The sequence below is a fragment of the Ambystoma mexicanum genome, chromosome 5q, assembly GCF_040938575.1.
Source record: "Ambystoma mexicanum isolate Mex_15411 chromosome 5q, UKY_AmexF1_1, whole genome shotgun sequence".
NCBI classification, from domain to species: domain Eukaryota; kingdom Metazoa; phylum Chordata; class Amphibia; order Caudata; family Ambystomatidae; genus Ambystoma; species Ambystoma mexicanum.
In genome coordinates, this window is record NC_090933.1 from 68229537 (window position 1) to 68256012 (window position 26476).

The 26476-nt window shown below is 40.5% G+C and overlaps 1 protein-coding gene across 1 annotated transcript in view; it reads left to right on the top strand.

Annotated features, from left to right (window-relative positions):
* NFX1 (nuclear transcription factor, X-box binding 1) overlaps window positions 1-26272 on the top strand; it is a 2569209-nt gene extending 2542937 nt beyond the window's left edge. The window contains exon 24 of the mRNA XM_069620539.1: window positions 14143-26272. Coding sequence (XP_069476640.1) covers window positions 14143-14218 — 76 coding nt within the window. The 3' untranslated portion in view covers window positions 14219-26272. The remainder of the gene's footprint in view (window positions 1-14142) is intronic.
* The last annotated feature ends 204 nt before the right edge of the window (window positions 26273-26476 follow it).

The following is a 26476-nucleotide window of genomic DNA, read 5'->3' on the forward strand; positions in this document are numbered from 1 at the left end:
CTGACAAAGTGCTATCTCTATTGATGAAGGGTAACCTCTCTTATGCCCCATCAGACCATCTTGGCCGTCAGCTAGTCAAGCCTATTGCCCCTCTAGTGGCCTCTCACTTTGCTGATCTCTTCAACCTGTCTTTCAACTCTGCTTCCTTTCCCTCTGTTTCCAAAACAGCCACGATCATCCCTCCTAAAAAAGCAAGGGGCTGACCCAAACCTAACGGCTAACTTTCGCCCTGTGTGCTCTCCTTCCGCACTATTCTGAAGTGCTCGAAAGGGTTGTGTTCAACCGTTTTACCAATTTTGTAGATACCCACAATTTTGGAAACCCGCTACAAGCAGGTTTCTGCTCCTGTCACTCCACTATCCTAATTATCCTTGACCTGTCTGCTGCCCATGACACTGTTGCTCACTCTGATCTCCTTAATACTCTTTCTTCTTGGGATTTGCGATCATGCCCTTGCCTGGATGTAATCCTACCTTGTACCTCACCAATTATACATCTCCTGGAGAAACAGCTCTCAACTCACTCCCCTAACTGTTGGTGTTCCACAAGGCTCTGTCTTGGGTCTGCTCCTCTTTACACTCTACACTTCTGCTCTTGGGGCACCAATCTACTCCTTTGGGTTCTCGTACCACGACACCCAAATCATCCTCTTTTTTCCTGAACTCTCCTATGATCTCTCTATCAAAATGTGCAACTGTCTCTAGGTAGAGTTTAACGAAGCCATCCAATATTTAATGGCATCTTCTTCCCTGTCAAAAGCTCTCTCATCTCTTCCTCTGCCTATCCTGTTCCTACCTGACACTTTCCACTACTCTTTTTCAGCTGGAAACCTCAATATCATCTATGACCCTTCTAACACCTTCTCTACTTTCATCTACAAAACTGGAACAGCAGCTTGCCTCAACCTCCTAATTATTAGAAAAATCAGGCATTCCTTCCTTTCAACACCGCCAAGCATCTCTTTCTTGTCTTCTCTAAACTGAATTACTGTGCCAACATCCCCTTTGGTTTCAGCAACTATGCTTTCTGTCCTCTCGACAAGAACATTTACTTTGCTACTAGGACTCTTTGAACTCTCTCACTTTAGACCTCCTGCCTCGTACCGCCACCAGGTTGGATGGCTGATGATGCAAAACAGGGTCATATTTAACTTTCTTCTCCTGGTTCAAAAACCTATCCACGGTAAGGAACCACCATTTCTATCCTCTATCCAACTCTATAAGCCTACTCGTAATCTCTGCCCTGCCTCCTTGACTACCCTTGTGGCTCCTCACTCTACCTCTGCTTCCTCTCGCTTCTGTGCTTTCTCTCTTCTTGCTCCACTTGCATGGAATTCTCTTCCCCCGGACATCTGAGAAAGTTTGGTTTGTTCAAAACCAAACTAAAAGCCTTCCTCCTGGCCTCTTAAGTTACCCTCTTAACCTACCTCTCATCTGCCTGCTAGCAAACATGTTTCACTCGTCTCTAACCTGCCTCTGTCTCTCATTCCAGCACTTCATCCATCGTGGTCACGTCCCGAGCACAGCTGGCTGTACCGCCGGCCTGCACTTAAAAATGTCCAATGTTGGTTGTCCTTAATCTATGTATGTCCACTTATGTATCGTAGCAAAAAGGGGAGGATGGGGGTGCACTGACCTGTATAAGGTTTTTCGAGACTGTTTTAATATTTTCCTTCCAACACCATTAAATTAACTCAGTACAGAGTAAATGGATATTTCAGGTGCAAGAGGGCTAGCGTCACAAGGCCACTTGGGACAAAGAGAATAGCTAAAAAACAAACCATGTATTGCTACACAGTGGCCCACAATGCACTCCTAGGGGGACAAAAATCCCTATATTAGTTTGCATAGTCACAAACCGTAACTACACACGGATGCAAAATACAGTATTCCTTGGGAATCTATCATTTCAATTTGTACAAGGCATAGTACAATAAGTAAAGTCACATAACTGCCTTTTGTGTGATTGTGAAAAGAATCACCTTAATCTTTATTTTCAACAAATAGGATCAAAAGGTTAAAACCTCAGGTTTTGTATTACTACCCCGAGGGGTAGAAGCCAGGTTCCAGTGAATACAGACAAATAAATTGTCGTGTAAATAATCAACAGATTTCACAAAGTAACTGTGCAGTTAAATTCCAATGTTTACAACATTCACACTGGAATTTGATGATTTGTCGTACAACATTTATGACGCCAAATAGCTCCTTATTGATGTTTTCAGTGACCAGCGCGTTTCGGATTCAAAATCCATCTTCAGGGTGTGAGCTAAATGTTCCTATCCAACATACTTCATGAATGGTTCTCTACAGGGTAATAAGAGTACAGGTATTTAGTATCTGGTATATAATGTCGAAATTTCTAATAACTAAGATTAATGAAAGGAACTAACCTCCAAGTTCCTGTATCTGGAGCCAGAGAGTAAGTGACCTAATGGGGTCAATGATAGAGGTAAATGCACTGTATGGTGGATCACACCAAATTTCAGACAATAGAGCATATCTTTTAGTGAACCATAGTAGGTTGCAAGACTCACCCAAGCTTGGTAATGGTGGTCGCAGGAAGCTGGGTACAAAGGATTAGCGATCCACAGCGTGATCTTTGGGTGGTAAAAGGCATTATCGTTGGTCTATATGGACTAATTATCAGTGCGCAGTGGAATACAGCTTCCAGTCTGCACACAGTGTAAATGCCAATTAATTCCGTACATATGTATCATAACTCACTACCAAAGGAGACAAATCTCCTCTAATAGCTTAAATGCCATTATCTCAATGCAACATGTACCCCTATTCAATCCTAGAGGAGGCAAATCTCCTCTGTCAGCACTAAGGATGCGCAAAATATCTGCATAGTAACAATCATTGTACGTCTGAGAGAGCACACCTCATGCAATAGACATTACATCAGATACGATGGAGAATGCTTTTAAATGGGTAGTGTGCACAGTGGCACCCACCTCCGATGTCAGGATAAACCATCCTGTATGCTTGTTCACCGTATCGAGTGGTATCCGTATGCCCAACCACAGGGACATACATATGTGGAGAACTGCCGGGCAGCGTCTCACCTCAATTTCGTGGTCTTACCCTGTAAGGTGTAGACGCTTTGTCGGGCCGACCGCTAGAACGCGAGTGGCTCGCACAGCGTTCTATTTATCCCGTTGTCTTAGAAAAGACGCGCATTCGCGGTCCGAAAGCTTAAGAACAAGCCTCCGTATTGGTATGGGCAATTAGCACTACAAGGATGTTACCATGGCAATACATCAAACTGAATGAGTGTCGCTGGCAAATGGGAATGGAACTCCAGAGTGGGCTCCAAGAATGGGTATCCCAATGGATCCGTAGTTAAAGCGACATTACTCGTTTATCGGTACTCTGAGTGGGAAACTGAACCGTATTAAATAAACGCTGCAAGCCATCTCGCGCGTATACCTGTGGGCCATTTAGATGGTATCGTTGTGGGGACACCCATGGACAACGGATACCCGGAGAGGGCTCCTGGTCCAATGACACCAATCGGACGGTAGTAGGAGGAACTTGTATCCTTCATAAACATGGTATGTTGGAAACAAATCCATGCAAATTAATGCCGCAAGACCTCTCACCCAAGAGTTTGCAGGTCTCGCCGCAGGGAACCCAATGGGACTCCAATCAAGGAAAAGGGGCCAAGGTCCCATGTGGGCCTGTAAAGGAAGAGGCATGCATAGGGGCACAACCACAGATAGTTATCTGCGGTGTGCCCCCATGCCATGCAACTCCTCCATACATTCTTGCCTTCTGAATGGCAACTTGAGGTAAGCTTTATCAAGTATCTACCCTCAAACATCGTCTCAAGATGATCAGCTCGAGAGGTCCAGCTACAGAAGTCACCTCAATAGTAATATCAGATGGTGACACATCCTCTTTGTTCAATTCAGTACACACATGGTATGTGTCATAACCGTAGAGACCTATTTCACTTTCATCATCCAAAGGCACATATAGTTGATTAATTTAAATACATCAAAGTCAGTTCGCCCAAGACCCAAATCACATAATCCTCACTGTAGTAGTGGTTTACAAGCTGTGTCAATTTCCTGAACATCACAGAGCGGTACATAAAAACATATTTCAATGATAATCTGTCTGACATCACAGGATAACACATGTGAGGAAATTTGTTTACTTCGTTAGTTCAGTTCCTGAAACCAGAATGGTACATATAGCCGACATATCTGTCATGCCTCAACAAAACACATTAGATCAAACTCATTATTCATGCCCGTAGGGCTCAGTGAATCTAACAAATCGACCCACAAAATTTCTCTTTGTAGTAGTTTCCGTTGGATGTCTCCACCCCTCACTCCCATCATTACCTGTTCGAGGATCACACGTTTCAGTTGTGCCATAGTGTAACGGGCTTCTAAGAAGTGCATAGCCAACGGAGATCTCTGATTTTTGGTCAGTATATTGGACTTATGTTCGGTCCATACGACCTTCTCTTTCCTAGTGGTCATCCCTACATAATAGTACCCGCACGGGCACTTTAATGCATAAACCACATTGCTTGAATCACATGTACATGAGTGCTTTAGGGCAATTGGTTTCCCTGAGTGAGGATGTGCAATGGTGTTACCGTGGATTATGTTCCCGCAGTGCTGGCAGTTGTGACAAGGCGCTGTCCCTTTGAATTGAGTCTTAGTTTGAGGCTGCAAGACCTCTGCTTTCACCAGGCTGCTGCGTAGTGATTTGCTATTCATTTATGCAAATGTAGGGGGTTCCTGAAATAGTTCTTGAAGCTGTGGGTCCATCCTTAACATAGACCAATGTTTCTGTATAATTCTCCTGATACTCCTGCTCTGTGTTGAATGTGTCATCACATAAACCAAAGATTCACTGGGTTTAGGTGGTTTTGGCACAAGAAGTATTTTGCGATCTATACGTCTGACTTTCTCAGCCACCTCCAAAATAAGTGTTGAGTTGTAACCTTTCAGTGTAAACTTTGTACGTAACACATGACTGATGCTCGAATTTCAAGCTCTCCGAGATGTTTCTTCGGCATCATAGAAATTGGCTGAGGGAGACACTATCGATAGTTCTCTGTGGGTGAAAACTGGTTGCTAATATTAAGCTATTTCGATTGGTCTGTTTCGTAAAGATTCTTGTTTCCAGGGACTGATCCTTCATATAAATCTCCACGTCCAGGAAATGTATGGCCGTATCGCTAGTTTCAGTAGTAAAATTGATTCTGGGATGCATCCATTCATCATTCCAAAGAAGTCTTGCAGTTCCTCTGTTGGACCGGTCCAGATGCCGAAAATGTCATCTATGTATCTAACGTAGATGGAAAGATTTTGCATCCATCGTGGTGAAGATAACACATGCTCGTGTTCCAGGTAGTACATGTAGGTATTGGCATAGCATGGTGCCATTGCTGCCCCCATGCTGGTGCCCGAGACCTGAAGGAAAAAACGATCTTGGAACTTAAAGAAGTTGTTCATCAACACTACCTTCAGAAGAGTGAGGACAACCAATCCATCTCCTTGGCAGTTACCAGATTTGAGAAGGAGCCATTCAACTGCCTCCATGCCAGCCTCATGGGCAATATTAGTGTACAGCGACGTAACGTCCATTGTGAACAATGCATCTCTTCCTTTCACAAAATGAGCCTCATTCAGCTTCTGTATGAAATGCATTGTATCTCGGACGTAGGTGCTTGTGTCTCTAATCAAGGGTTGGAGGATTCTATCGAGATATTTAGCCAGTGGTTCAAGTAAGCTCTCCGTTGCCGCGATAATTGGACGCCCTGGTGGTTTATGAAGCCTCTTATGTATTTTGGGTAGTATATACATCACTGGCATGATCGGGTGTCTATTTTCCTAGAAGAGATGAATTTTTCCGAGATAACTTCTCTCCCTTCTGCTTCATCTAGAACGTCCTGAATGAGGGCTTGTACCTTCTCTGTTGGATTAAAAGATATCTCTCTGTAGGTTTCTCCGTCCCAAGCTGTCATTCCACTTCTTCCAGATACTCCTGCTTGTCCATCAGTACCAGGGCTCCACCCTTATCTGCTGGCTTAAAGATAATCTCCTCATTGTCCAGTAGGTTTTTCAATGTCTGTTGTTGAATACAAAACCTGAGGTTTTAACCTTTTGATCCTATTTGTTGAAAATAAAGATTAAGGTGATTCTTTTCACAATCACACATCTGGCAGTTATGTGACTTTACTTATGCCTTGTACAGATATGAAATTATAATAGATTATGAAGGAATACTGTATTTTGAATCCATGTGTAGTTGCGATTTGTGACTATGCAAACTAATATAGGGATTTTTATCCCCCTAGGAGTGCATTGTGGGACACTGTGTAGCAATACATGGTTTTGTTTTTTCACTTATGTATCGTCCCCTCTAACTGTTCCATTTACTCCCCTCCACAACCAGGTCAAAATGTCCCTCAAACTCACCCCATTGCTCCCTGCTTCCCATCAAATCTGATTTCTTATCTATTGTATGTTCTTTTGTGATCAAAAGAGCATTGTTGCTCCTGTATATAAATAGAATAAATACAGCGTCTTGTCCAATGAAGTAATGACATCTCCCCGGTATTTGTCTCCTCCCATGTAATCCTCCCTCATAAAGCCACCACCAGGGTCAGGATCAGTTAGCGGCTGCCATCCCCTGGCGACGAGTGGCCGTCACTTCCGGGAATCAATGATGACTTCATTGGATTCATCACATACCCCAGCCAACACAGAGAAGCAGTGTAGCAAAGGCAAAGAACATGGGACACAGCCACAAAGGCCACTCCACAATTTACAAACACAATTTACCGCTGTAGAAATGCACAATAAATAAAACAATAAATATCCTAAGCAGCAGCTCATAACATCAGCAGTCTTCAGCCGAGTTCAGAAATGGCTCTGAGCACTGGCCAGAGTCTCACTTGGATAAGCACATCTACACACCAATCTCCAATCATGCAGCACACAAAGGTTTGTAGCCAAGCAAATCAGGGACAGCCAGGAACACTGGCAAATACACATGCACTTCCACACAGGATGTTAATTGTTAGGTCTGGAAGATCTTAATCCAGGTTACACTAGGTTAAACACAAAATCAGGGATGCATTAGTGCTATTGCAAAATATTGGGAATGTTGACTGTCTTATGTTAATTATGCTACTGTATTTCATATTGTGGTTTGATGGCATTTGCAAATTAACAGATAAGATTCTTAAAGTTAAGGACCCTTGTGTCGCCTGCACACCACTGTACTTAGTAAGAGTCAATGATTCAATAAGTATAGATAGGTAATGTGAAAAACCAGAGGATGTTTCACAACATAGTCCCGGGGATCCCGTACTCAGGTTGCCAGGGAAGGGCCATCGCTTTTGGATCCCGACCCTGGAGTGGATAAGCGAGGGAGGATCACCTGGGTAGAGGGTCCTTGGAGAGTCGGGGAGAAGCACCCGATGGTGAGACATGGTATCCTCCTTTTTCCACAATCCATCTATCCCTGTTTATTTTGTTGGAAATTAAATTGGCAGCACTACTGAGCCGAGGAAGATGAGGAATGAGGTGAGGCAGATTACCGCTACTGCCTTGCAATGGCTCTTTCCCTGTAATGAGGCCAGGAAGAGTCAGGCTCGTAATCCTAACTATATACACCTGCCACTTATTGACACTGTGTGTCAGGCAAATAAAAGGTGGCGTGCATGGGCACACTTTGAGCGATGCTGTGTATGTGAAGGAACAGCTCTTTCGTGGCGGATGCGAACCCGGTGATGGAAGTCGGAAGTCCAGGGGGCTGATCTGCAGTTACAAAGATCGAGAAAGAGCCAGGTGGGAATCCCACATTTTCGGATAGACGTAAGCGTTCCACGATTGAAAGCGAGTGAGCAGAAGAAAGAAACCATCAAGGTACTTGAAAGCGGCCCACCACACTCACGGGTGAATGACAGAGTTGGGGAGGAGCAAAGGAGGGGTGGGAAATGGCCTTGCCTGCTGCATGAAGAGCGTTGATGAAAGAAGACTAATTAATATGACCAGTGAGTTATCGAAGGCAATAAAAGCCTGGCTTGTGTTAAAAGCAAAAGTAAGTGTAACTCAAAAGTAGAAGGTTGCGCGTGTTCCGATAAAACATGTGATGGAAAGGGCAATTGCTAAATTGCACAAGGAATTAATACAAAGTAACAGAGGGGTCCTGCGAGGAGAAATCGCACATTTGAAAGTCTTTGTAAAATGTTCTGAGTTGAACGGGAACCAAAGGCAAGAAAGTAACTGCGATCCTGAAAGAAAGTTTAATGAGTAAAAGTCAAAGTATATGAACTCTGAATATGCCAAGAGGGCAAATATATGAACTGTGAAAGAGGCCAAGAAGACAAACTAAAGAGATTAAGAGACTTCACGTACCAAGAGGCATTGGTGTTGTAAGATGAGGAAGATTGTGAATTGTAGAATTGAGAGGTCGAAGTTGTCATGCAGAGGTGTACCTAAAATCCTTGCAGTTTTGACAGTGAAAAGACACCTAAAACAAAAACATGGGGAAGGGAACCCCACAAGGGGAAAGACGGGCTCGAGTTCTGCAGCAGGAAGCCTGTGCAGAACCGAATGATAAATTAAGAAGATAAATGTGAAAGGAGAGGCAGGCTAGAGACCCGGTGGAGGGAAGCCTGTGTTGAACTGTGGAAAGTTAAAGGTCAAAAGTGGAACTGTTTATTTATGACATGGCCGAAGAAGCCTAAGGAAGTGATTGAACTACCAGAAGCTTGAAGCCCAAGCCTGAATTGTTAAATTTTACCAGTAAACCAAAGTGCGCAAGACTGAAAGAACTGTGCCATCCACCTTTCCTTTTTAAGAAATTCTCTAGACCCTGTGGTGCTGAAAGTGGGGAAGGGAGTTATTTAAGCCATTCTGACATTTTTTTTGAGACACTATTTTCCTTTATTATTGCCTTAACACATTTGTCATTTTGAGAGGGAGGGCAAGGTTTTTTTTTTTTTTTACTATAGGCCTTTTTATTATGACTAGACTGACTTGGACTTCTTTGTTATTTAGTTAATGATCGAGATTACTCCCATGCTAGAGTTAGGGATAGTTAGGAATTCTATCAACCCAACCAAAAGTCCAAAATAAAAGGTTTTCAAAGCTTGTATCCATTGTGTCTGTCTACTACTGATACCATGCCTTCTTTGCAATAAGAACACATATTTAAGAACACAACATATTCGAAATGCAAAATGTATTAAATACAGAAAAAAGTTAAACCGGGTGCATTTGAGCTCAACACATTTCAGATATCACCCTTCATAAGGAGCAAATAACGTGCAGTAAATCTTCAAAATCTTAATATAGTAATATACAAAACAAAATTAAGAAAAGGCAGCAACCCATTAGGTAATTTAATTATATGATACCTCAAATAAAGCATGTAATGCATATTCATCTCTCATAGTATAAAGTTATCATTCACCTGCATGGCATTTAGTGTTAATCAAATGTCCAGGAGTAATCACTTGATCTGTCAGGTTAACTCAGTGTACAAATAGAAAGGGCTTTTCAAAACCTAACAATAAAAAAAGATTAATCTACTACTCAAGATTAAATGATCACTGTAAAATGATTTCACTCGATAATAAAGTTCATCACAAAAATGTCAGAAAAATCAGAGGATGGCCTGAACTGTAGACTGAATCACAAATAAACCATATCAATTGTGTTTGAATTAAAATTTTCAAAATGTTCTACAATTTGCTGTGTCCATCAATGCAGATGTATACATATATCCTTACTAGCAGGTGTAATCGTGCTTTCGCATGTTAATTCCTACGACAGTCCTAGTTTGAAGCTTACTCACTGAACAAAAGATTGACAGGGATTGGGCGTTGAGTAGTAGTCACCCTATAAGGGGTCCTTATACATATTAGTTCCCTGGCTCTTGCATGTCAGGTGGCTGGCATGGCCTGTCCCCAATTACCTAATACTCTACAATGTTGCAGTGTGAGGGTCTTGTCATTGGTTCTTGCCCATTGCTACCCGCCCCGTAGGGACCTGAACTGTGATTGGCTAGAGCTGGTCTGCCCAGGCCTGGGATTTGAAATAGTTCTCAGCTCGAGGTGTACCTTCTCAAGGTAAGATGTATAACTATGTGCATTGTAACTCGTGTGCACCACCAAAGATTATGAGAGTGCCCGATCTCATTATGCAATACTCATCTCCGGTGTAACTTCTTTGTTGCAAGCCTCTTTCTGGCTGTGTGAGTGTTCTTCGTTCCCAGCTGCTGGTTTCGATTCATAATCTGCGCGGCCTGTCACATGTCCAGAGACTGTGTTATCGAGCTCTGCAGCTCCAAATTAGTCTGAATTTGTGGAGAATTATTCACATTTACTATGGCTGGTGCTACGAGTGACCTTCCATTCCCTGAACTCCAGTATCTTGGTGGCCTTGGCAGCCGTCCCTGTCTCTCACGTTTGCTCCTCTGTGCAGCCTGAATTGAGATCAGCTCAGCTCCTGTAGAGATGTTTGTGACCTACTGTGACTTTCCTAAGCCATGGCATGGTTTCTACATGTTCGTGTTAATTCTATAGTTCTCCATATGTTAGCACTACATTGGCTCTGTCAGGTGCCATACGTGCTCCTGCAGTTCCAGTAGGTTAGTTGCATGTAGGCATCTGCAAGCGTGTTGAGGATCTCTTGCTTCTTGCTGTTTCTGCGTTTCTGCGGTTAAACTAATTACAAAATAATAAAGCAAAGGCAATATATGTATGTATCCGTCCTCGAATTTATAGAACTGTTCTGCATGTGTTTTTCATGTATTCGGGTGCGACAGTGTGTCCGGATGGCATGTGTGCATCGTGTCTAACGCTGCAATGTCATGGTGTCTCTAACGACACCAACAGCACAGCTTCTTGGCGCTTTAGTTGAGACTGTCAATTGCGGTCTCCTTAGTTGCATCCTGGGGCTTGTCGTCCACTCTAGGTAATGTTTGCGCTGCTCCTGGGCTATAGGGTTGGTGGGGTGGTTACCTTTCTGCATACTTGTCTGCCAAGGGAACGCTGGGAATCGGTCTGATATGGTATGGCCGATTGTATTATTTGCGGTTCTTCTTCTGGGGCATGTGTCTTGTGAGAGGGGGAGCAGGGGTAGGATTCAACCATCCCTCTTCAAGATCATGATGTTGCATGGTTGTTTGCGTTACCTGATTAACAATGCATGGAGGTGACCATGTGTCATTCCTCATGGTGAGTTTCATTTGCACCGCTGGGCCCCCTTTGCCTACGGCCGTCATTGGTGTACTATTATCCCTAAACCAATGCTTCTTTGTAGACCGTATTGCTAGTTTTACCTGAATGAGCTAGTGTGAACAAATTGTCTTTCTTTCGAACTCTGGAGGAAGCCACATAAAGCTGACAATGAGAAAAGCATGAATCCCATAAATCCATTCCACCTACTTTGAGTTGGAGTGTTGAGATTGCGCAGCAACATCATTGGTGTCCCGATCTATAGCCGAGGCAGCAGCAACCTCAGCATACGTGCCATACGTGTACGGCTGAAACATTTATGCTTCGTACTGTTGAGATCGCATACATTCATAACTTTCGTGGGAAATGAAGTTCCTGTAATTATCATGAGAGATTTGCCACAACGTGATGGACGACGGCATTGCAGACACTATTGAAGAGACATGCACCGTTTCCCGTCACCCGCATTACCACAAAAGCATTGTTTTGTTTCACTCGCATGACTTCAAAAGAGTGCCGCTAACGTCAACTAGAATGGTTATGGTGTGAAAAGTTTAGGAACAATGAACTGCTGAAGTTTACGTAGAACTACGACAAAACTATGGTACAAAAAGCCATATAGCAGCATGCATTGCAGACCGCTTGAAAAAAATAGAAACATATTTTGTTTTCACCATCTAACCTACCCACATGCCACATATCAGGTTTGTAGCATGTTGGGAAGTATGCTGAACATTTCGAAAAGGCACACACTCATATCTACAATTTCCCAATTTTCTTCACATCAACAGTCATTTAGGGTGTAATAGATCCCAAACTGTATTCAACCTAAATTAGTGACAAGATCATAGGAAATCAAAACGAAAGGTGATGGCTGGAAGGTTTCTATTTAATCTTCTCTAGTATTGTTCTGGGCAACACTGCAGACAATCGTTCTTCGCCTGCCAACACATTACAAAAAGGGAAGCAACACTGATCACAAGATTGTGAACATGGTGTAATAGTACTCATTTAACTGGACTGGCGAGACCCCTGGCCATCTTCGCAAATTCCCCCACTGTTTTAGTTGATCATGGACACAACTAGATGTGACTTACATTATAATGATATATGTATCCATCCGTGGTAATGGACTGAGCACTTTTTTGGCAGTTTTGAACATTGAAATTCACACACAATTGATATTTTTTATTCGTGATTCATTCTACAGTTCAGTCATCCTCTGATTTTTCTGCCATTTTTGTGATGAAATGTATTATCTAGTGCAATCACGCCACTGCACGCAATGTGCACATTATTACTGGGCGTATGACATCACGCCGCGGCATGATTACACGTTACGGCACGTGTGATATGAGGCAGCCATTTTGGCCTCATTTTGAATCACTCCATGCGGTCCCATACGAATCACTGACTGTAAGGGCCTGCTTATTGTTCTTCCTGACCTTTTTGAATTCTAGAAAGATTTTGTGTACCAGTAGTTTCACTACATTTATCTGCAACAATGAGCAACACCCCATAAAAAACCATTAGTCACCCACAGGCATGGTGTTCAGATTCATGTATTCTAATTTCGAAGACCAGGTTTATTCTATGGGTGCACTGAATGAATCTAATGACTTCCCAGCATTTCCTGAAATAGGAGCTAAGGCCTTAAGCCTGTTGCTGAGCCTTTGGTTCTTTTGAAGTGATCATTTAATCTCGAGTTATAGATCTATCTCTTTGATTGTTTGTTTTGATAGTTAGGTTTTGAAAAGCCCTTTCTTTTCATACATTGAGTTACCCTGACCGATCAAGTAATAGCTCCTGGACCTTTGATTAACCTCCCAACAACCCCTGAGTGCCATCCAGGCAAATGATAACTTTATACTTTGGGAGATGAATATGCATTATATGCTTTATTTCAGTGATCATATAATTCAATTACCTAATGGGTTGCTGCCATTAATTAATTTTGTTTTGTTGAATACTACATTAGGATTTTTAAGATTTACTCTATTTGCTCCTGGCAAAGGGTGGTATCCGAAACGTCTTGAGCTCAAATTCACCTTGTTTTACTTTTTTCAGTATTAAATACATTTTGCTTTTTCAATATGTTGTGTTCTTAAATACTTGTTCTTACCTATCTATACTGATTGAATCATTGACTGTTACTCATTACAGTAGTGTTCATGGGAGGCGAGGGTCCTTAACCTTAGGACTCTTATTTGTTCATTTCTATTCAACCTTGTTCCAGGGTTATTTCTACCCCGCACCCTGATATTTCTTCACCTTTTATTCTAATTTTGAAGAAATTATTCCATATTGAGGTGTATACCTATACTGGGCTGTTTATTCATTGATGGCATTTGCAAACATGTTAGTGTAGGGGATAGTGACAGAGGCCTCTGCTCCTCAACTAGAAAGGTGTCCAGCATTTGGTGTCGTCCCCCGTGAAGTGCATTGTTGGAAATGAAAGTAAAGATATCAAAATAACCTGGAATTGCAGCCTTTTGTGAAAAGAAATGAAGATATCAGTTGCAGTAGCAATGATAAAGAGAAGGCTTGTTTCAAATGGTCACGTCCATAATGTAGTCCATTCTGGGCATATGTAGAACATTATTTCCAAGGTCTTGCTCTTTTTATGGGCATTCAACCTTAATATTTTATTATGTTTTAAGCTTTAGTGGGTGAATGTTTTCAAGGAAAGTCCCAATTTGGTACGGATTTGCATTATTTGGCTTATTTGCATTGTGCAGTTTTCAGCACTCAGTTTAGAAACACAATAAAACATTGAATTGGTCTTCACATGTGACATGTATTTTGATTGCTGAGATTTATATCCTATGGAAAGTAGGACAGATATATAAGCCCCAAGTGCAGTCGGAATTGTTGTCTGAATATTTATAACTACAATTATTGTTTTGTTTCTCGTTGCAGGAACGGTGGGAGCACAAGCTTACAGAAAACTCTGAAAGAAGAACCCATGATTGACTACTTTGATGTCCAAGATTAAAGCTTTTCTATTGAGGCTTTCTAGGGAGACATTGACGAAAAGATAGAGACATTCAACTAAAACCTGTTTCTGTGCCTCAACACTCTGTGATCACACTGGGCAGCCAAATGCCGCCTTAAAGCACTGCTCCATGCAAAATGGGCGTCACACATGGGCATAAAGAAGTGTACCCCTGTGTAATATAGTAAAAGGATAGCCATTGTCCAAAATCTATTACTGTGCTTTACTGTAGTAATGACAGATGCAGCTACTTTGTCACATGAACATTAGTGCCATCATGAGCATCATCTTGGGGTCGTTCAAATGTAAACTGATTATTTTCTAAAGGGGATTGCTTGCAAATAGTCTGTGAGGTCACATTTTGAGTCTGTAGTTCGCTGCTCCGAAAGCATACTTTAGTTCCATTGCTGTAATTGTAGACAACTTGGTTTATTTCTTTCAAAACAGGTGATTCTAAAGGAATGTAATTCTGATGATTACTGTCCTAAAACTCAGTTAGTTGGAGGTAAATCTCAAAACCGGCTCTCCCTAAAGTGGAGGGGGGTGGGTGGAATCTGTAAACTTCAGAGAAACGTACTTTGGTTGGCATTTGCTGTTCTGCTCGGAAGTGGTTGCAAGAAGAAAGGCCGTCCTGCATGTCTTTTCGTAAGCCATTGCAGAATTACTTTTTCTATTTTACAGCCGAGTTATGTTCCAAGCACACGTGCACTGTAAAGTCAACATCCATGTTCTAATTCTGCACCTTTCTTGCTTTATTTATTTTTATGGATTATATCTTTTCCCACAACATTTTCGTGGGAACCTGCTCCTACACAAAGTATGCATCTCAGTGTAATCAGATTTGTAATTTCCAATGTAATTCACAATATCCACAACTTGCTCAATGGAGGAGATGTTCTCCTGTGAGGATTCTGCTAATGTTGGGCTTTTAGGGTTCCGCTTAGTCGCATGCATGAGTACATATGTATTGAGCCTGTTGCCACTCTAGCATTTTCATCCAGTCATGACAATTCTCAATCCCTGTTATGTGCCCTTCCTTCACACTCTGTTTGGGCTCATCATTAGAAGATCACCTGTTGTGATGTACACACCTTGTTCGTGTGTCCTAACTATTAAGTTGGCAAACCTAGGCTTGGTTTACTCATTGCATGTGTAAGGCTAGACGGCCACTTTATTTGGTGACACTGTTGGCATTTAAATGCAGTTGGTAAAAATGCTTCTAGTCGCACTTATATTTACCAACCCCCATTCAGGTCAATGGGGGAGAGGATCTAAAAGGTAAGGGTAATGCCAGTGTTTCCACCAGCAGCCTTCTTGCGCCTGCTTATTCACATAGAACCCAAAATACACTAAGCCTGACTGGAATCATCTTTACTTTAGGAGAAATTAATTGCTCTGCCAGCCAGCTCGCCCACCAAAGGAGACCTCGACAATGCTCCTGCAGTTGCGCTACCACCGGAGACTTTTGCTTCAAATGTACAGCATTTGCCAATTTAAGATTTATATATTCAAAGCCTAAATAACCATAATACTGTGTGCACTGGGCATTGCTACTTCATAATAACTTGGTATTGGCACATACTTGTTTGTTGCTACCAGTCATTAAGGAACTGAATGCTGAAGCTCTGTATCTGCAGAGTTTTGAACACCATGAATTAAGGTTTTCTCTGGGATTTGTCCTCTGGTCGTCGGTGCTCCAGAAACCTGACCAAAGCATCTGTTCATCTGTTTTATTGCAACATATTTTTGCTAAATTCTCATTTGGAAGGCAACAGATCAAGCCCTCATCTTTAGAAGCCCAGCACTGCAAATCCTGGTTATAGGACCATCACAACAGTGATTCAGAATACTGTTGGAGTCTAGTTCTCAGCTCCTACAAGTTTAGTTAGGTTTAATCCTGACCCGAGGACATTTAAGAAAACTGAGAAGAACACTTTCCTAAATTACCTACAGTTTCTTCATGAATCAAGATTTGATTGCTACTTGATGGCCATAGTAAAAAGCAAATCCTCTCGTCTTCGAAGCACTCTGCGTAGGCAGTTGCTTTTTTTAAACAACCTGGAAGCACTTAAGTGACTACATTCTTGTTGCTCATTTTCCAAGGCACTATATATACACCCACGTATTCAGCACTCTTTTTTTTTTTTCTTTTGGTCTGTTTGAACTATAAGAGGATATTGATTTTGAGATGGCTCATAGTATGAAAATTCCAATGTTTGTTGTCTTTCCTCTAATGAAAGGTTTACCTCAATGGACTCTGTGTAGCCAATCTTGTTCATTTTGCATTCTGGCTAGTAACTCTGCCGTATTGCTGGGTCTCATTCTTTTATACTTTTCAGTTGTAGTCTGAGGCACACCAGAAGCATGTCATTGTATCGTAAGACTAGCATGCTCTTTCTGAGTTTCTCGGAATGTCCTTGATACCATGACAAGTGGGCATGCTGACTATGGGTTTTTCTGATGCCGCACCTCAAACTTGAAAATCTGACTGGGAGTTCACCAAATGTATGATAAGTAATCTAAGTTACGCTATCTCCCACTGCATGCAAGCAGTGAGCTCTGCAGTGATGAACAATATTGCAATTGCTGCTCCAATTTTGTCTGGTGCTGCACAATCTGGCACCATCCGGGAACAACATCCATGCTTATGAGATAGCAGCATTCCTGCTTTCCAACCTGGAGTGTTACTCCACAAGTGCAAAATTCCTGCATAATTGCAGTAGCCCTGCAGGTGCAAGGCATTTGAATATGTTATTGGAGAGATTTTCCAGGCAGAGAACTTTTGTCCAGAAAATCTTAGTGACAGGCACATTTGGAAAGAGACTGTTGATGCTTTTTCGACACCAAGGGTGGTGGTTAGTAAGTTTGCAGCTAATGTTATTTCTTTATTCCATGATTTGCAGCGAGAGCCTTCTTTTTGCCTCTATCCAAGAGTAGCTTAACCATGGCCCAAGATTTTACATCTAAGTCCATTTCCTTCCTTGGGGAACCTTAATGTTACAACACGTTTCTGGACTAATAGACAAACCTTAAGAGATGGGGGGAGGGGAGTTGTGGCTGGTGTGTTATGCATTGAAACTTTACCAATTGTGAGACAATGCCAGCTGAATACAACCTTGCAAAACCTTTCCCTGCATTGTTTTGCCATATCTTACTAGGTGGATTATTTCAGTACAAATATTTTGTGAAGTTACACCCTAACCTTTTTCTCGTGTCCTGAACACTCGTCATTCGCTGCATTTTCCTATAATTCTCACAGAAAGACTGGAAAATATTCCTTTGCATTCTGAGAGTATAATGCTGATTTGTATCTCTAAAGCCACAAAATAGCCAATTCCCATTCAACCGATGGTGGCCCTTCTTTAAAAACACAATGGAGTCAAAGATCTAGAATTTTGTGCATATCATAGATTTTGGTTGTTTAATCGTTGTGGTGACATAATTACTTGTCTTTTTTTCCACAATGGAATGACTGAACAAACCTGTAACCTGAGGCTTTAAAAGTGGCACACGATGGTCATCCGACTGTATGCATTGGAGAATCCCTTCACCTGTCATATTGTTTTTAAAGCACTTGAACACCAATTGCATTTTGTTCCTTTGCAAGTCAGTCTAAGATTTATATCGTTCTTTTACTTGACCGTAGTTCATGGCAGTGGTTTTGGCTTAATGTGTTGAAAGTATGATTTCATGCTGTCACCCAGCTGTCACCCACAATTTAGTTTTCTGTGGGTAACTTTTTTGGGCTAGAAAATCAGTTTGGTGCAGTTAACCCATCTACACATGCTGCTTTGTTGGAGGTCTTTCTGGGTATACTCAGGGAGGCCTACCTGCAAAGCAGTGTGTTGGATATACTCTAGGAATTCGTTTTTGGCTGCAGAAAACGGAATTATCATTCATCAGTATCTATCGAACAAAACTATGATGTACTCGAAGTGATCAAGAGTCGAGCATATTTTACCCAGAGCGATAACAGTAGATTTCCACTGAAATCCTATTGGTAGTCTTTTCGTAGACCTGTCTGGTTTTTCTTTAGTACTGAAGATCTTTCAGGCGGCCACATGCAGATAAGAAAGCCTAAATAGATTAACCATACTTCCATTTGGTCTTCCTACTTAAGGAAGTTGACCAAGTAAAGATGTGCATAAAAATAAACTAACAGAAATTACTTTTGGTTCAACAAGGCATTTTGAATGAGTTGCCTTCCTCCTTGTATGTCACATTGTCATGTGTACCAGACAATGTGTTCCCTGATGTCCACTCATTTAGGTCCTCTGAAGACGTAAGAAACCTTTCTAATGTATGCATGTCTAGTTATTTTAGATGGTTACTCGTTAGCCCATACTTGGTATGTGGTCTGTGAGCTTTGTGCTCTCCCTTCACTCGTTCGTCTAGTGTGTGAGCGTCCATTAACATATTCAAGCAGTGTACACAAGAATGCTGCTGCATAGCTAGTTTAATGTGTGTATTTTTGACCAAATAGAATTGACGTCTCCCCAGCACATATTTGGAGTTACGGGCCACCCTCCGGTGCAACACGCGGTTGGAGGCTGTTCTCTTTTGGTGGATTATTCGGAATTGGCATTCTTAAAAAGACAATATTTACTAGAACATTTCTTGGGGATATTTCACTATGGGTTCTAAATTACATTGGATGTCTAAATAGCTAATGTCAAAACTAACACTAATTTATAGCAAAACAACATTACTTTCAAGACTTGAAGCTTTGCTCTACATTAGGTGATGACCAAAGTTGTTTTTATCGGATAGATTTTCCAAGATTAACCAATCTTTGCATCCATTTTTCCTATTTCATTACACGTCATTTAAGCAAGCTCACTATTTGGAGCCTTGGCATACGTACACTAGAGCCATGCAATGTAGCCAGTGGCAATGCCCACTTTAAATATCCCACAGCAGCAATCATATGTGGTCCAGAATATAGGAGGTTACTAGTTAAAGGTGCAATGTTGCTTCCTCATTCAGCTGCACTGTTTACAAAGGGAATGCCATCCCACAGAATCTATGTATTGCTTCCCAATAGGGCATTGCAGCTCTGCCCTATTCTATTCAGGATTTCCCTCAAAGAAACACTTTGGTTTCCTGAAGAAAATCGGTTAAAGTGGCCTATTGTTGCAACTCACTTTCACTGCTTAACATGCATTCATGATAGATTTCCATTTAGTCATCTTAAAAGTGAAGCTGGATTTTCAAGAAAGCGGAATCGAGCACCAAAGTGTTTTTTAAATGACAGTTGACGCTGCCAATTCCATGGTCATTGCAAAAATACTTTTGTTTATTTAAATATATATATATATTTATGTATACACATATACAAAAAACAAGCACATACTATATATATATATATACATATATATAGTATTGTTTTAATTGCCACTTGAACCATAAACAACACTGTGAAGACTAACTTATTGTGAAGGGGCTTCTTGTTGTCGTTTGCCATTTAAAATAAAAATGTAACATGAATGTTTGGGGACCCTGCTGGTACCCTTCCTCTCCGAAGCACAGAAGGCTTTAAAAGGCGTATGACGGAAGTCCTTCAATAATTGCCTTTGTCTAAATTATACATCTACATAGAGGGCAGAGATGATTTCTCTATCATGCAGCCTTTTCTTCTAATTTTGCTATTGGATGGAGTTTCCATTGTTCCTATCCAACCCCTTCCGCTGAATTGTTTTACATGTGACCCTACACATCCCCCTCATAGCTTCCCAAAGAACTGATGTTTTGTGGAATGCACAATATCCTTTTTTTTTTTTTAAGACCAAAGGGTATGAGGAATGTCATCAAAATAATTTTTGATCCCATTCCTTATCGTTGTTGTTATTCATTAAGTATACTATTCAGCATTAGTCTCTTAAAAAATGATTAAAATCACAATAAGACAAAGAAATATATCTTTGCAAACAGCAACAGTTCCATGGCTGCAGCCCGTCACCTTCCATGGCAAGTCATGAGTTCATTTAAACATTACATGGCGTATTGCACTGTTGAGAGAAGTGATTGGTTAAACATGAAGTACCACCTGTTTGTTTATACATTTCAAAATGAACCCCTCATTTCACGAATCCTTGGACAATTGCTGCTTGACGCAACTGGTGTTTTTTGGATAAATATAAAACCAGTCAAATAAATGTTGTGGTATGTTTAGTTAACAGTTTAGTGATATCTAAAATAAATCATGTTTGGTACTGTGTTAAAAGTAAGGTTTATTGTGTACAGCACCTTTCTCTTTTTCGCCAGACAAAGAAATACACAATATTATTCGGTTTGGAAAACTAGATTTGTAAAACTCAAACGGGTAAAGTTATCTTAGATGGCGTTACTCAGTAAGGGCTCCTTCCCCTGTGTATTCACAGCAAGGAGGCTTTTCCCTTTCTTTGAATTTTCACATTGTATTTTGTGTAAATCTTTTCCTATCTAGAACTTGTATGTCTCCAGTTGCCTAATTTTTGGAGCAGATAACACATGGTTAGGATGACGATGTTAAACTTGCACACCATCTCCAAAATATTAGACTTCCAAGTTCTCATAACATCAAGAATTGTAGAGCACATTTAATGTAATGTTAATGCATGTCCAACACTCCTTCAATTTTAAGGGACACTATGTGCGTTCTAAAGCATTGCAAACTCTCCCTAGTTCTGCAGCAACCAAAGGCCCCTTGAATTTATATCCTTTCAGATTCCAAATTATACATATTTGTGGGGCTGAATTTCCTTCTTGCATGTTGAATGATTATTCTTTTACTAGAGTTCCATTGTCCAGACACAAACTCTGTTAATGACAGCCGAATACTGCATGTTTGCGTTACGAGCATAAGCTTAATGAATGCCCCTTTTTGTCAGAAAACCTGAAAGTTCACTAGAGAAAATGCATTGTATTTTAGATCTGTGAAAGCAGTATAGTGGTTTTTCCAGAGCCTTTCTATTGGCAGATCTTATTGTGATTATTTGCAATGACATAAATGCAACATCCTTGACAAGTGTAAACCAAGTGTAATGATTTTAAAGTGGATCTGTGGTTACCCAATTAATATTTTGGCAATTTAACATTTTTGAAACCAGTAAATATCTTTCTTCAGTAGGAACGGCCACTGATGCTTCTGTGAAACTGAAAAGATTATTGAAGGAGCGGAGTGAGGTGTTTTCCCTCCTTCATCTAACTACCTGTTGACCAAACACTGTGACCACAACTCTTTGGCTCTTTCTGCAGCTCCCTTTCAAATGCCATTTTAGACTCTTGCACTGGTTTCTTTTAGACTCCAAACATATTACCTTCTGCATCTATCTGGCAGAAGAAGATGGCCAACTACTTCTCTGTTCTTGTGAAGGATCATCCAGCTACGAGACTTAAACACGTTTACTTGGTAAGGGTTCTTTATCATCAGTAATGTGATATGTGGGTGGAGCATTGTAAAAAGCATCATGTGGCCTCGTTTTGTGCATCAGGATTGCGACTAAGAAGCTTCAGTGCCAATTTTCATGGCTAACTTTGGGAGAAGTCTTTCAAAGTCCTACAATATTGGGCCAGAAATATAGTGATGTTGGCAATAACATTTTGACTGGAATCATTGAAATGACATTAAATGGAATAGCAGATTAAAAAAAAATGTGTTCACATAAAATAGCGACCCAACCTACAATCCAATGGCTAAGACAATATAGGATCCCAAGCATAAAACCAAAGTTATATATGTGCTTCAATGACGGCCATAAAAAAATTGGCAATCAGCCATTATTCCTCATTGAATTTATTGTGGACAGAGACGAGAATCATGAGAAAGAAATTATGAATATATAACAGTTGATAAACATTTGCTAATGAGGTAGAACCCTTGTTACCAAATACATCTTGAATATCTTCTGTCTCCGGCAGTTACCTTGCTCATCAGGGTTTTAAGAGTTTATTTTCTACTTGAGTTACATCATCACTATATGGAGCTTCAATCGTGGTGTGGTGCTACTCAAAGTACAAGTAAAACTGATCAGTGAAGGCATCCCTGTTACCCGGAGAAGTTGATGTAGAATGTCTAGAAATGTCTTTTAGGGTCTTCTGCTAATATTGCTTGTTTAAAGTTCCTTCTTTCCACCATGTCTCCTTTTGAAGAAGCCAGTAATACGTTTATTACCGAATCGTTTGGGTGATGAGGTCAGGTTGGCCTTGCGGCAACAGTTAATAAAAAAAATGCTTTGCTGAAGGTGCCTGCAAGTTGGAGAGCATAGAACTATACACCCTCACCCTCCACTTCCACTCATAAATCCCTAAGGCAGAATATGGAAGTATATCTATGTCCCAGAACCAGATTTGAGACATCTCTTTAGAATGTACTAATATGCCCATAGGGAGTTGAAAGGTTTAGTGTTTGGTACGAGAGTAGTGCATCGTATACTAGAGAAACCACTGAACCTTTTTGAAAAATGTACTGCAATGCACCTTACCGTCTTTGATAAAAGAAAATATGGAAGAATATTACATATTCAACATTTACATTGGCGCTTAAGTGACTAAGAGATATAGCAAAAGGTGCTACGCACTGATAAATGCCTCCTGTCTTTACAGAAGCAGGCTTCTAGAGTAAAAGTAGAAACCAAAAAGGGCACATTGAAATAGTGTTATTACCAGTGTCAACACTGTACGGTCAAGGCCAAAGGATTACAAACTTCAAACAGCCTTTTCGAATGATCCCACAGATGAGAATGTGTGCTACTGTTGGAAGGAAATAAGTGAATTTCGAGATTTTGTCTCTTCACCCACTGTTTTTCCTTGTAGCTATAAATTAATTGCTTCATTATAGTGGATCTTATTGCAAGATGGATGAGAAGAGCATCTACAATTTCCTGTAGAGTGAGCATGTTCTCCATACCTTTTCCAGATCTGACGGGGGCGTATCTTGAAAGGAATAAACTCGTTTTAAGCCTCAAATAGACTTCCTGAACAGCGTTTATGAATTTCATCTTTGTGACTCATATAAGCAGGAGCATACCTGGGCAATAGACAAGTTAGGTCTGCTAGAGAAGCTTAGATCTTTAATTCAGACAGGGCACTTTTAAAAGGATGATGAAAATCTTGGTGCCCCTTTTGACTGGAAGTCTCAGGCGGAACAACCAGGAAGATATTTTGTGTCCTTTGTAGAAAACATATTTAAGGTGAGCATCAACAGAAAGTTCTGGTAGTGAGCGATTTCCTCGAAGCTTAGTTTCTCAACACCATACATTTACCCATTGTAACTAATAAGGTGTGCCTATGGTTCCTGTTTAGCAAAATGGAACATTATATTGCTACTGTTATCTGTGCAAAGGAACTGAAGAAGCAAAAACATCGAGTTTTTCAATTAGTATATGTAAGACAACTTCATTAAAGAATTAACAGCACACTTGCTTTTTTAGCAAGAATGAGGTCTACTAGATAGTCTTCTTGTTCAAGCCTTTATTTAACAAATTGCCTTGTAGGCATTTGGACACATCACGGGAGTGCTGAAAATGCGTGCTTTTAAAATTAATCCTGGATTGTGTTTCCCTTCTTTTATACTTGATTGATTTTCTACCGGTTATGATTCTAGATAGTGAGATAGTGAGTTAGAGAAGATCCTTGGAGTCAAAGAATAAACAAAAAGATGTTGGTGCTTATAAGGATCAGGGTGACCCTTCCTTTTTTCATGTGCAATTATGTCATATTTTTTATTTTACTCAATCCATATATTTACTAGGTTTTTGTTGTTTTTAGGTCAAATACAACCTGAGGTGTTGATGGGCATCAGTACTCCTTTGAATTAAATACAATGACATCTGATGTCAAGTCAAAATACATTTAATAATTGCATTTTAAACTACAGTGAAACTATCCTTTGATAAATCATTTGTTGAATCTGTCAGATACTCTTCCTGCACCTGACACCAAGGGTGCTGATGACATTCATTAGACCTGTGATAGGCAAAATAATCCATTACGTACATGATTGTTATGTGATTAAAGCATATTGATCATGCCCATGGACTGAATCTACTCTCACTTTCATGTACTTTACTTGATATCATGGCAGCCCAGAACATCACTTAAGAGTTGCTGTGTACCAAGACCAAACTCATTCTGCAAAAGGAGAAGTTTGGCACATCAACCCGTAGGAGCATTGTACCAAATAGGGCTGCCAAGTAGTGTTCAGTACATACTTCATTCAAATTACCATGATTGCATAGAAGAACTGCCAATTTCATTTCCTGTTTCCTGTACACTTTTAGTCTGTTACTGTTTCCCATATGTCCTCTTAGAATATCTTTCAATAATCTGTTGGTGATAGTATGCAATATTAATAGTAGCTTGTGACTGTAGTATATTAGCAATCTTGTATAACTTCTCTTCTACAGGTTGCCACTGGCCTTTCTCTAGCCCTCACAATGTTAATTGGATTCATGGACTGTTCATGGTGGGCATTTGCAGCAGAAATTAGCAGTTGTTGACTCACAGGCAGTTGTGTAGTTAATAGGGTGTATTCTTTTGTGGGGCCTACATTCATCGTGAGCTGATTTTAGTGGGCATTTGCTTTTTGAAGCTTATAAAATCCCGAATGTAGTCAGGGGTAAATGTAAAAGAGCAGTACTCCAGTGCCAAAGTTTGCATAGTCTTGCAGTTGAGTGTGACGCACGATTCGTTGTCTTCTTTTGTAGATTAAAAACTGTTTTTATTTTTTTAAAATGCAGCTTCCCCAACATAATCGAGTGAGTAAAGTGAAACATAGATGCATTAATTTAAAATGTGAACTTCAAAGTTTTGAAAGGCCTTTGACATAACATAATGGATTTAAAATATTGCATGGTGTAAAATGATTTGCAATCTCTTAACAAATCTCTTAACCAGCAGTTAATTTAAGTTTACCAGTCTACTCAATTTCAAATGATCTATGTGCTGTGCTGATTTCATGACAAGATTGACACATCACACCATATCGGATGTGTACCAATAATGCTGCCAAGTAATTTGTACCTGCAATACAAATATTCACCATGATGCTCAGCAGCATCTAAAGTTAATTATGGTAGTCTGACTATTCAGTTAATAACTCATTGGCCTTGAGACTTAAAATTAGTTAATATTTTTAAAAGACCTACTGGAGCAGTTTCTATCTACTGATTTACTGTGTGTTTTGACTTGTCCACAGTGCAGCACCCTGTAAATGAATCATTAAGGAAAGAAAGCAAGTTCAACTCTCATGCATCCTTACATAACACACGCAGTCCACAGCATACCCACATTAGAGCCATACTTTCACGCACTATCGATTACCTGGAGTTGCATACAAAAGCCATTCCACTTGAAGACTGCTGATCTAAAAATGATGCAGCTTGTATTTAGCCAACATATCGCTTGCTGACCCTTGCTTCCCCAATGTGTTTTCTTTGCCACTAGATCTGCTAAATTATGCTTTTTTAACACTATTCAAATGCCTTACTTATCTAACTATGTACCAAGCTTTTGAAGGAGTCATTGAGCACTCAACACTGTGCATAGACATTTGTTGCTGCTGTTTGCTGTTCACTTCATAAGTCTCTTCAGACTGGAAAGACTGGCTTACTCATTGTGGAGGAGCCTTAATGGGAACATGTGCAAGTTTACAAAGTGCTTTAAACCTATCGTAAAAATGATACATGTGGAGTACTTTTTCGCTATTCAGTGCATTATGTACAGTACAGTAACATAAGGATTTTCCTAAACCGATGTGGACTTTGGTTATGAAAGTTGCTTGTTGGTGTTTTACTTGTGTGACTCACGTTGAAGCAAGCAGGCAGGTTTAATATCACTGTGTATTCATACCTGGCAAAGGTTCTTTTGAATATTTGACATTTCCTTTCAAGTTAGGTGGTGTCATGAACTAGGCACAATGCTGTTATTAAAGGCCAGAGCTAAGCTTAATGTCTTGCATTGTCTTGGATATATTTCATCAGATTTCTGAAGTGTAAAGTATAACATTTTGTTACTTTTTCAGTGTGGCAAAAATACTTTTGTGAAATCTCTTAATAAAAGCCAAATGGTATTTTATTTCTGTTTTGTTCGAAGTGTGTTGTCTTATTTTAAGTGTATGTATGTGTCGTGTCCGCCTTTGTAGATGTCTTGCTAGTCATCTTTGCTTGATGAGAGAATTGTGGTGAATGTGAGAGATTGGCAGTTGAGTGTGTTAGATGAATGATGACGCGTGAGTGTTCCAAGTGTGTCAGTTGAGAAATTAGCTGGGCTGCTTAAGGA